The 10,472-nt window shown below is 55.9% G+C and overlaps 1 protein-coding gene across 1 annotated transcript; it reads left to right on the top strand.

Moving 5' to 3' along the window:
- Positions 1-1,691: 1,691 nt before the first annotated feature.
- Positions 1,692-9,807, top strand: SELENBP1 (selenium binding protein 1). Its single transcript, XM_054563035.1, has 12 exons — positions 1,692-1,814; positions 4,152-4,208; positions 4,400-4,512; positions 4,795-4,980; positions 5,617-5,737; positions 6,918-7,100; positions 7,366-7,544; positions 7,997-8,075; positions 8,168-8,289; positions 8,543-8,635; positions 8,791-8,909; positions 9,117-9,807. The coding sequence occupies exons 1-12, from the start codon at positions 1,811-1,813 to the stop codon at positions 9,277-9,279; spliced, it is 1,419 nt and encodes a 472-aa protein (XP_054419010.1). The 5' UTR covers positions 1,692-1,810; the 3' UTR covers positions 9,280-9,807.
- Positions 9,808-10,472: the final 665 nt, after the last annotated feature.

Genomic DNA, 10,472 nt, shown 5'->3' with positions numbered 1-10,472 from the left:
CTGCCCTCTGCAGGGCAGCTGCGCCCCAGGCTGACCTGGCAGAGCCTGGCTGACCGCCCGGTGCAATGGCGAGGATGCACACGTAGGAGAGGGTCAAGGGGGTGAGTGATGTTGGGGATGAGAGGGGGCCCCTGCCCTGGCAGCCACAAGGCACCTTCCATTGTGGTCTCATGACCCCTCCTCACCATGGGGACCAGGAGGACAGACACCCTGCACACTGAGGACCAGTTTTGCTCTCCCCTCTACTCTGATTTGGAAACCCCATGGCTCTTTCTGTTGGCGATCACGGGCCCAAGTACAGTTCCTTTCACTGCGCAATAAAACTTCAGCCCAGAGCTTTCATCCAGTGAGCTGCAAATGGCTCTTGTAGACATGTTGTGATCAGGTCGCAGGAAGAGTGGGGCCGGGGTTACCCTGTCAGGCAGGCACCTTGGACGGAAGAGGGAGCCTTGGCTTTAGGATGGAGGCCAGTTTGGGGGAGTTCCTTGAGCAGCCACTCAAACCCGGTGACTCCAGAGGAGGGCAGCCCCAGAGAGAGCTAACAGAAGAGGCCTCGGTCTTGCTTTGGTTCTTCAGCAAGCATTTGCCATTTGCCTGGGGACCATGACATGCCCCTGAGACGCTATAGTAGCAGGCTCAGCACCCTGGCATTCCTGAATCCTCCAGCTGGAGGACCCCCGCCTCCATAGATGAAGACCCTGAGTCTTGCGACTTGTCATAGGTCAGCTAGGGACGGTGGCATCGTGGTGGGCTGCCCTTGGGCCCTGCTACCTGACCCTAGGGAGCTGTTGAGGAACCAGGCGGAACAGGACAGGGAGGCGCTCCACTTCCACCCCCTGAGGTTTAGGAGGGTGATAATGGGCACTGAGGAGTTTCCCTCACTTCAAAACTCAAGGGGAATGAATGGGTTGGGGGAAGTGGAACCTGAACACTCTATCCTGTCGTGCTTCCTGTCGGGCAGCTGCGGCAGGAAGACATGGGTTTGTGCAGGCTTTGGAGGGTAGGGCTGAGCCTGCTGGAGCACAGGTGTCTGGAATAAGAGGATAATCTCAGGGGAGACCTGACCTGGCTGTGCAAGGAGGAGCCAGCGTGCCCACGGCCCTGGGTTCCCCTAAATGCCAAGAAACAGGTCTGAGGACAGACATGAGCATTTGGAGGCCCGGGAACGAGTGCAGGACATGCACACGCTTACACAGGCATACCATCTACAAGGGCATGTACGTACATGCCCTCACAGGCTAAATATTCTGGCAGGCACCTGTCACGTAAGCGCACAGAACACACACAATTGGAGACACACTGATACACTCCCACAGGCCTACTTATACATACAGAAGCACACGTTGTCACACACAGGCACGTATTCACACATAGACACAGGTACACACTCATGCAACCACATTCGTAGAAGCACCAACACGGGCATCATGGAGGTGCACAGGCGCGAGCACATGCACAGGCACGAACTCATACCCACCCAGGCCCCCATGAGAGAGATGCAAGCGCAGGCTCAGCACGGAGCTGTGTATGCACAGGCACAGACGCGCTCACACACACACCCCATAACTCAAACACCAGCTGCCCTGGCCATGTGAGAGTCTCCTGGCCAGCTGCCCTTAGTCATTCACTCTGAGCTGAAGCCCTGGCCCTCCCCCTGCTCCGCCCAAACCCCTTGGTCACATAAAATTCCTTCCTTTTATTCCTGCCCTAGCACAGCCTCTCAGGCACTTCCTGCCTCCGCACCAGCTCTGCTTCCCTTCTCCATCCTCTCTTGGCAGACCCAGAGGAGCAAAACGCACCAGCCAACAGCATGGGTAAGGAGGGGGCCTTCCAAACACCACAAATCAGCACTGCCCGCCCCTGGACCTCCCTACAAGAAGTGGCAGAAAACCTGGGTGAGGGTTGCTGGTAACAGCATACAGGACTGGACTCTGCCCCTCTGTCCCCACCCCCACTCCACCCCCGCATTTACCAGCTGGGAAGGGTGCTGGGAAGGGTGACCCTGGGCTCCACAGCTGAGGCCTCGGGTCAGGGTGCCTTTCTGCTGCAGAGACAATCAGGCACTGGGCGCTTAGGATTGGAACATCCATGTCCCTGGCAGTCACCTTAAGAGAGAACCCTGATTTCAGCCCTGGGCCACCTTTTTGTTGCAAGGAGTCGGGAACCCAGACTTTCAATGCAAAGTGTGGCTCTCCCTCTTGGGGGACAGGGAAGCACACACTCTCTCACTGGGTCCTTTTGACCCTCACTTCACTTTCTCAATCCCCGAAATCCTTCTATTTCCCCATCCGAGGGAATGGATGTCAGGCTTAAGTGGAGTCTGGGCCTGGTTGGAAGTGTTGAGGTCCTTGTGCCCTTAAATCTGGCTCTTTCCTCAGCTGGCAGGATGCCCAGCAGCCAGCTTGGCCCTAGGAAAGCTGAATGAGCTTCCCCGGGTTCTTCTCAACCCAAAGATGTTCAGGGATCCAGCTTGAGATACTTAAGAGAGGGGGTGCTTCCCAGAAAGAGGAGTGATGTGCAGAGGGGGAGCGGGGAGATGATGCAGGCAGCCTCACCTCCTGACACCTTCACCTCTCTGTCTCTGTTTGGCTTGACAGTGTCTGTATCTCTGTCTTCATGTCTGCAGCCCTGAGTTGCCTCCCCTCTCTGTGTCCCAACCTCCCTTCCCTGCCCCCTTGTCTCCCCTGCCAAGCCCTGACAGCTTGGCTGTGTAGCAGAACAACTCTCCTAAATCCTTTGGACTGGACCTCTCTCTCACCCTGCCTCTACCTCCCACCCCCAACCCCTCTGCTCAGGGCACCAAGTACTGCCTAGGACACCCCCTTTGGTACAGCCCTATCCCTATTTATCCTTTTCAAAAGTCCTCCTGCACACTTGTCTTATTTGACCTATGTAGCTACCTAGAGGTGGGATACTATTGCCCAATTCTAGCAAATGAATGGGAGAACGCAGAGAGAGTAGGTATCAGACCTGGAGCTTGAAACCAGGTTCCTGGACTCGTAAACGCCGCTGCTGCCTCTCAGCCTCCTAAGACCTTGGCAGCTGCGAGTAGTGGGACCTGACCCCCAGCTGCCGCCTCCACTGACGGTCTGGGCCCAGGCAGCAGTGCAGGCTCCACCCCAGCGGCTACTCTTGGCTCCCCACGTGTCAGGATACTGGCCAGACCTGCCCTGGGACAGGGCTGGAGGAGTGTCCCGTGCTGAGAGCTCCACTCCGGGATTTCCTTCAGCCTGCAGCTCCCTCTGTGTTATTCTCAGCCCTTCCTTCCCGTCTGGCCCCAAGCCCTGCTGCCTGCTGCCTGAGGTCCTGGCAGCCCTCCTCCTCAGCAACTGACTTGCTCCCCGTAGATCAGCGTGGCTTCTCTTGCCAGGCTTCCAGGGACATGAGCCACTCCCAACAGCTCTGGCAAATGGGCCTCTGAGCTCTCCTGAGTGGCCAAACACCCCATTTTGTATATAAAGGAAGTAGGGCCCACCCAGGGAAAAACTGTTCTAAGGTCCTATCAGCCTTGTAGCCTTAAACTTCAGCCTCCTAAGTCTTACCAGACCCTCAGTTGTATAATCGAAGCTCTGGCCAGAAGCCTTGGACCAGGGCCCAAAGGGGAGAAGAGCATGAAGTGTCCCAGACCCTGGAATAGACACCTGATGGTGAAGGAAGTGAACTGCACCGCCTTCCACCCTGATGGTTGTTCTTGAAAACAGCCAGTTTTCCTGGCTCGAGCCAGGAAGCACAGAGCTACACAACCCACTTGCACCTTCTTGGTTATTTCTTCTTAAAGTGAACACTGGGGAGATTAATTAACGTGCTTAACTACTCTCGGTTCCTGAGCGACCAGCTGGAAAGGAGACCCAAGTCAGTGTCATAAACACTGTACCATCCAGCCTCCCCTGCACTGGTCCTTCTCCTGCTCTCCGTTGGTTACTGCTGAGTGTTCACCTTCAGGTCATATGTCTACAGCACTTTTGGTCCCACCCAACAGCATCAGGGCTTTGGGGTGCTGGAGGATGACTGGAGAGATGGACTGGAGTTAGGATGGGGCGTGGGACAGCTCATCTGCCTGGGCTGCGGTAGCGGGTGCACTGCAGCAGGTAGGGAAGCAACCTTCACCCTCCAGGCTGTGGTCCAGCCAACAGTTCGTGTTGTTTCTGCAGCTACCAAATGTGAAAAGTGTGGACCCGGGTACTCTACCCCTCTAGAGGCCATGAAAGGTAAGTGGGCGGTACTGGAGACTCAGCACCTTGGGAAGGAACAGTGCCCGCTGCTGAGGCCACTGCTGCCGGGGGGGGGGGGGGGGGGGGCGGGGGACCCCGCCCCTGGCTTCCACCTTCAGGCACATGCAACGCTGCCTCTGCCAATCCTCTCCAGCCCGCCATCCGCACCGCCTCCTTTTTACCTCCAGGGCCCAGGGAGGAGATTTTATACCTGCCCTGCATTTACCGAAACACGGGCATTGAGGCCCCGGATTACTTGGCAACAGTGGACGTTGACCCCAAGTCTCCTCAGTATTGCCAGGTACTGAGCAATTCAGGTGGGGCGTGGACAGCAGAGCACCACGTGGTCCCTGCTCTAGCCCTGGCCTGAGGGTGCCCTTGCCCAGGCGCATGCTTCTTCGCCCTCCCTGGATATGGTGGTGCAGGCTGTTCACTGCACAAGGGCACCCAGACGTGCAAGCGGGTGTGGGAATCCAGCCTGCACTGCGCTGCAAGCCACGGTGGGTCCGGTGGGTGTCTATGCCCAAAGCGAACGGAGGAGTGGTGTGGCTGAGCGTCACCCCCAACCCCATTCCCATCCTAGGTCATCCACCGGCTGCCCATGCCCCACCTGAAGGATGAGCTGCATCACTCAGGATGGAACACGTGCAGCAGCTGCTTTGGGGACAGCACCAAGTCCCGCACCAAGCTGGTGCTGCCTTGTCTCATCTCTTCCCGCATCTATGTGGTGGATGTGGGCACCGAGCCCCGCGCTCCGAAGCTGCACAAGGCATGTTCTCTGCTCCTGCCGCTCAGGACCCCAACCCTGGGCAGCCTGTTGCCTAAACCAGCTGCCTCCAGCTCTTGCGCAGGGTCTCGGCTCAGCAGCAGAAAGAGGGTTAGACTCAGAGGAGAGTTATCAGCAGTCACCATCCAGCACCGGGGGGCAGGCAACTGGAGGGCAGTGGGGTGGCTTCTTCTTTTTCCACCTGAGTGGGGAGGCGCCGTTTTCCCATCCAGTCGGGGGCCCATGGCTTTCCTTAGGCAGGAGCCTCCACTCCTTCCTCTCAACGCTTTGTTGAGCTTCCTCTTCAGCTGGCACTCACTGCAGGCTGCTCGTGACACAAAGCTGACACTGGCATCAGCCCAGCTCAGACGGAGCTTACAGTCCCACAGGGCTGTGAGTGCTTCAAGATGGGAGAGGAGTCCATGCTTTCTGCCTGGGGAGTTAGCAGTCTCTCTGACTCTCTCTTCTGCTTTGCAGAAGTGACCAGACTGAATCTCTGTCATATCCCCACAGGGAAAATGGTGTCATGTGCTGGAGGGAAGGGGCCTGGGTCAGCAGATAGAAGTAGGGGAGTGAAGGAGAAGGGAGTGGGGACTTGCAGCACTATAAAATTCTAATGCCATTCCTTACCCCCTCCAGGTCATTGAGCCCAAGGACATCCATGCCAAATGTGACCTGGGTTACGTCCACACGAGCCACTGCCTGCCCAGCGGGGAGGTGATGATCAGCACCCTGGGAGACCCTGAGGGCAACGGCAAAGGTATCTGCTGGCACTGCAGACGCATCTGTCGGGGCAGGAGGTCACAAGATGGGAAGGGATGGACTGAGCTTCCAGGGAAAATGGGGGGATTGGTCTCATCCAATGTTAAAACTATAGTCAAGTAACTTCAGTACTCTCCATTTTTTTTCTATGAAAATGAGCCTTGGCTAATGAACTCACTTAAAAGTTATTGTTAGAACGATCTGCTATGGAACATAGGAACACAGATATGCCCCCGGAAAACCCATACATTTACTATCCAGCCTTAGTGAATTTATGAGCAAATCTCACAGTTCTTGGGATCCTTAATCTCCACATACGGTGACAGAGCTGACACTTATAAAACATCTGTGTTTTATAACATCATTTGTGACAGACACGACCTAGGAGATGCGTGCTGCTATCTATGATCTTTGTTTAACAGATTGGAAAGTGGGCCAGGCTGGTTAAGTAACTTCCCTAAATCATACAGCCAGTGAGTCGCAGAACTGGAACTCAAGCCCAGCAATCAGGCCCCAGACCCCAAGCCTAGCGCCACGCTGGGCCGCTCCTCTCCAAGCCTTATCTATCTCATCGGAGCCACCGCCCAAGGGCTTGGAGTGAGATGTCAGCTGAGGTCGTCCTGTTCATTTAACTGCGCTAGATTCCATTTAACTGCTTTTTCTAGGAGATGAAAAAGCCAGGACATTCCCAGATTTAGTGACACTAGGAATAGACTTGAGTTATTTTGTAAGCAAGTGTCAGTGTGTCATGGCACACAGAGAAGGGGGAACACACTGAGTATTCATGTTGAACTACAAATAAATATAATCTGTCTGCTGTATAAAAAAATGAAGTGAGCAGAATGGAACTTAGACTCAGGCAGGAATCCCACAGCGAAAGTGGGAGGCTGGGTGAGGGAAGCGCCAGGTGCCGAGTCCCGGAAGATCTCTCGGCTCAGTGGGAGAAAATCTCCCCTGTGGTCTGGGAGAGGGATGAAGCTAATGTGTGTTGGGGCACAGAGCAAGTCCCCACCTCCCACCTGACCTTTTGGACACCTGAATTTAAGGAGCTGCAAACCCAGGGGGAGGAGAGGGTAGCAGGAAACGGACTTGGTGCCTATTGGACAGGCCTGGGGGAGGGTTGGGGGGCGTGGTCTCTCCACTGCCCCTACTGCCACCCTACTTGCTTCCCTGCTCAGGGGGTTTCGTGCTGCTGGATGGAGAGACCTTCGACGTGAAGGGGACATGGGAGCGACCTGGGGGTGCTGCACCTCTGGGCTATGACTTCTGGTACCAGCCTCGACACAATGTCATGATCAGCACTGCATGGGCAGCTCCCAAAGTTTTTCAAAACGGCTTCAACCCTGCTGATGTAGAGGCTGGTGAGAATTCTCCCATGGGTCAGCAGGAGCATGGGCACACACCGTCTTTCTGCTCCCAAAGCCCACTCCCCAGCCTCTCCCTTCCCTCACGTGGGCCCCAGACTCGTGAGGGAAGGTATACAATGTGCTGAGTGCTCTCGTTGCTCCGGTTTCCTTCTGATCCCACCAACCATATTCACCCTTCTGCCCGGGGTGGGGCCCCAGCCCTTCTCCATGCCCTTCAGGTCTGATCTTGAGCTCATCCTCGGGCCCCGTTCCCACCCAGGACTGTATGGGAGTCACTTATATGTATGGGACTGGCAGCGCCATGAGATCGTGCAGACCCTGCAGTTACAGGACGGGCTCATCCCCCTGGAGATCCGCTTCCTGCACAACCCAGCTGCTTCCCAGGGCTTCGTCGGCTGTGCCCTCAGCTCCACCATCCAGCGCTTCTTCAAGAATAAGGTGCCACGCGGCCTTTGGCCCTGTCCAGCAGTCCTGCTGTCGCCTCTGCCCAGGCTTCTGTAGCCATGATGCTTGCTCCCCTCTCCCTAGCAGTGGCCAAGCCTCTCTCACTGGCTCCCCCATCCAGGCTTCTCCAGGACCAGAACCAGGGCCTCCTGCCTGCCTCTCTACTCTATGTCCTAGGCTATTTCCACCCTAACCCTAACTGGCCATATTTATCCATTCATTCGGTCAACCAAATATCATCGAGCTTCTATGTCAGGTGCTAGGCATGCAGTGGTGAGGCAGGCATGAGCGCTGTTGTATGAAACTTCCTTTGGAACTAGACCCTCGTGGCAAGGACGCCCTGTGTCCACTGTCTCTCTATAGGCAGGAAGCCCTGGGGAGAACCAGGTCAGCCCTCCACCTCCCACTCTGACACGCTCACCTTTCCCCCCATAATCCCAAATCAGGAAGGCACTTGGTTGGCAGAGAAGGTTATCCAGGTGCCCCCCAAGAAAGTGAAGGGCTGGATGCTGCCCGAAATGCCAGGTGGGTGCCCAGGGGAGGGAGGGAATCAGAAGGTTGATGTCGGCCTGGGTATCAGGAGTCCTTAAAGCCTCTGAACTGCACCCCCACCCCAGGCCTGATCACTGACATCCTGCTGTCCCTGGATGACCGCTTCCTCTACTTCAGCAACTGGCTGCACGGGGACCTGCGGCAGTACGACATCTCTGACCCACAGAGACCGCGACTCACGGGACAGGTGGGGCCCTAGCAGGGTGGCGAAAAGGGAGGGGAGAAGAAGAAGAGAGGCCACATGAGGAGAAGGGTATGGAAGAGGGTGAGGGTTGATAAGGGAGGTACAAGAAAAGCAAAAATGGGGGCTGGGGATGGTGTAGGCCGGCACTGTGGGGAACCCTGGCCTCGCTGGGAACGGGAGGGAGGGACGGATCCTGACCGAGGCCAGCAGCTCTCCCTGCACTGTTGCCCTTCATTCTCTGCCCCTTCCCGCCCAGCTCTTCCTGGGGGGCAGCATTGTGAAGGGAGGCCCTGTGCAAGTGCTGGAGGACCAGGAGCTAAAATCCCAGCCAGAGCCCCTGGTGGTCAAGGTGAGGATCTCTCCCCTGCCCGTGGGCACACTCAGACCCCTGCTGCGGCAGTGTGGGCATGGGGGGAGGGCCGCGCCTGAGCACGCTCTGGGGGGCTGGGTGGCACCTGTGACCTCCTCCAGCGTCCTGGGGACTGACCCCCTGGTTTTCCCAAGGGGAAAAGGGTAGCTGGAGGCCCTCAGATGATCCAGCTTAGCCTAGACGGGAAGCGTCTCTATGTCACCACGTCGCTGTACAGCGCCTGGGACAAGCAGTTTTACCCTGACCTCATCAGGTGAGAAGCAGACAGCCTGGGCCCTCCCCCAAGTCTTCCTCCCTTGGGGCGTCGCTTGGCTTTCTGAAGACTTCTGGGGCACCCTGCCTGGCCCTGCCCTACAGACCCTGCTCCCTCCTCAGGAGCCCACTTCTGCACTCACAAGATCTTGGGGGAAGGGGACGCCTCCCACTAACCCCCCTCTTCTCTCCTCCCTATTGCCACCAGGGAAGGCTCCGTGATGCTGCAGCTTGATGTAGACACAGAAAAGGGAGGGCTGAAGTTGAACCCCAACTTCCTGGTGGACTTTGGGCAGGAGCCCCAGGGCCCAGCCCTGGCCCATGAGCTCCGTTACCCTGGGGGCGACTGCAGCTCTGACATCTGGCTCTGAAGTTCACCCCTCAGAGCCCCACGCCACATTCTGAGCCCTCACCACCCCAGGGACCTGGCTTCCCTCCACTCCCCCTGAGCCACCACCCTACGCAGCTTGCCCACCAAGGCCAAACTGAGGCTGCTGAAATGAATTGAGCAGTGTTTTCATTTATCAACCGTGGCTACACGTTGCTCACTGTGCTGATTTTATACGAGCTCTTCATATTAGTTCATCAAAAAATAATTAAACAAACTGGTGAATCTATTCCTTAGGGCACCTTGTCTTTGGGGGCACAGGGCCTGGGATTTCTCTTCTGTTGCCCCTTCTGTCTTGCACAGGAAATTCCTGAAGAGGGCTCCAGGATTACCGTCACTTGTTCATACCAGTGATTCCAACATGATGTTAATGGTGCCAAAATCTCACTTTTATAGTCAGATTGAACCTGAAGATTAGTTGTTGTAACAAGGCCACCTGGGGGAAAAGAACGTCAGTGTCTCTAAACTTATAAAAAGAAAAATCTGTCCTTTCTTTTAATAAAGCTACAATTTCACCACTGTCTCCAGGAGAATGTAATGTGTCCTCACACACAGGGGACACCCTAGAGCCCCGATGAAGATAAACAGTGCAATGTGTTTCCACTGCAGGCGAGACTCCCCAGAGAGCACACAGTTGTGAGAGGTTAAGTGTGTCGCCTCCTCCCTAGAAGGCGGGAACATCCCCCTGCAGGAGGGCTGGGAACATCCGCGGGCACCCACCTGAAAGACCGGGCCCTGGCATTCTTGTCTCCTCACTGGGACAGTGTTTTGGAACTTTGCCCAAATCAGAGATGTCCCCTTTCACTGTGCTATGTCTTCAATTGCTTACAAAAGGTCTAGGATAGAAACTTCCAGAAGCTAAGAGACAGCAACCAAGTGGTAATGCTATCCACCCCTTTATTCTCTTCCCATGGCAAGACCAAACAGCATGTGGGGATTAATCTACATTCTTTTCAATCTTCCACAAAGGTATCTTTGTTTTAAACACCAGAGTCATCTAGGCATTCCCGAGATGGACAGGCCACCCCAAGAATGTACCACGCTTTCCTTCTCTTTGAGGTCTTCTAATCACGCTTCTGAAACATCTACCTTATCTTGAGTCCTGATCCCCTCCTCCTGCCTAACCTGCCACCTGGGTCAGGTTATCATACCCCTGGAAAGCCTCCCTCCCTGACC

This window comes from Pteronotus mesoamericanus, unplaced genomic scaffold (genome assembly GCF_021234165.1).
Source record: "Pteronotus mesoamericanus isolate MK-2021 breed Mesoamerican mustached bat unplaced genomic scaffold, CSHL_Meso_final scaffold_705, whole genome shotgun sequence".
NCBI classification, from domain to species: Eukaryota; Metazoa; Chordata; class Mammalia; order Chiroptera; family Mormoopidae; genus Pteronotus; species Pteronotus mesoamericanus.
Note: the sequence above shows the minus strand (reverse complement) of the source record. Positions and strands in the feature narration are given on the sequence as shown.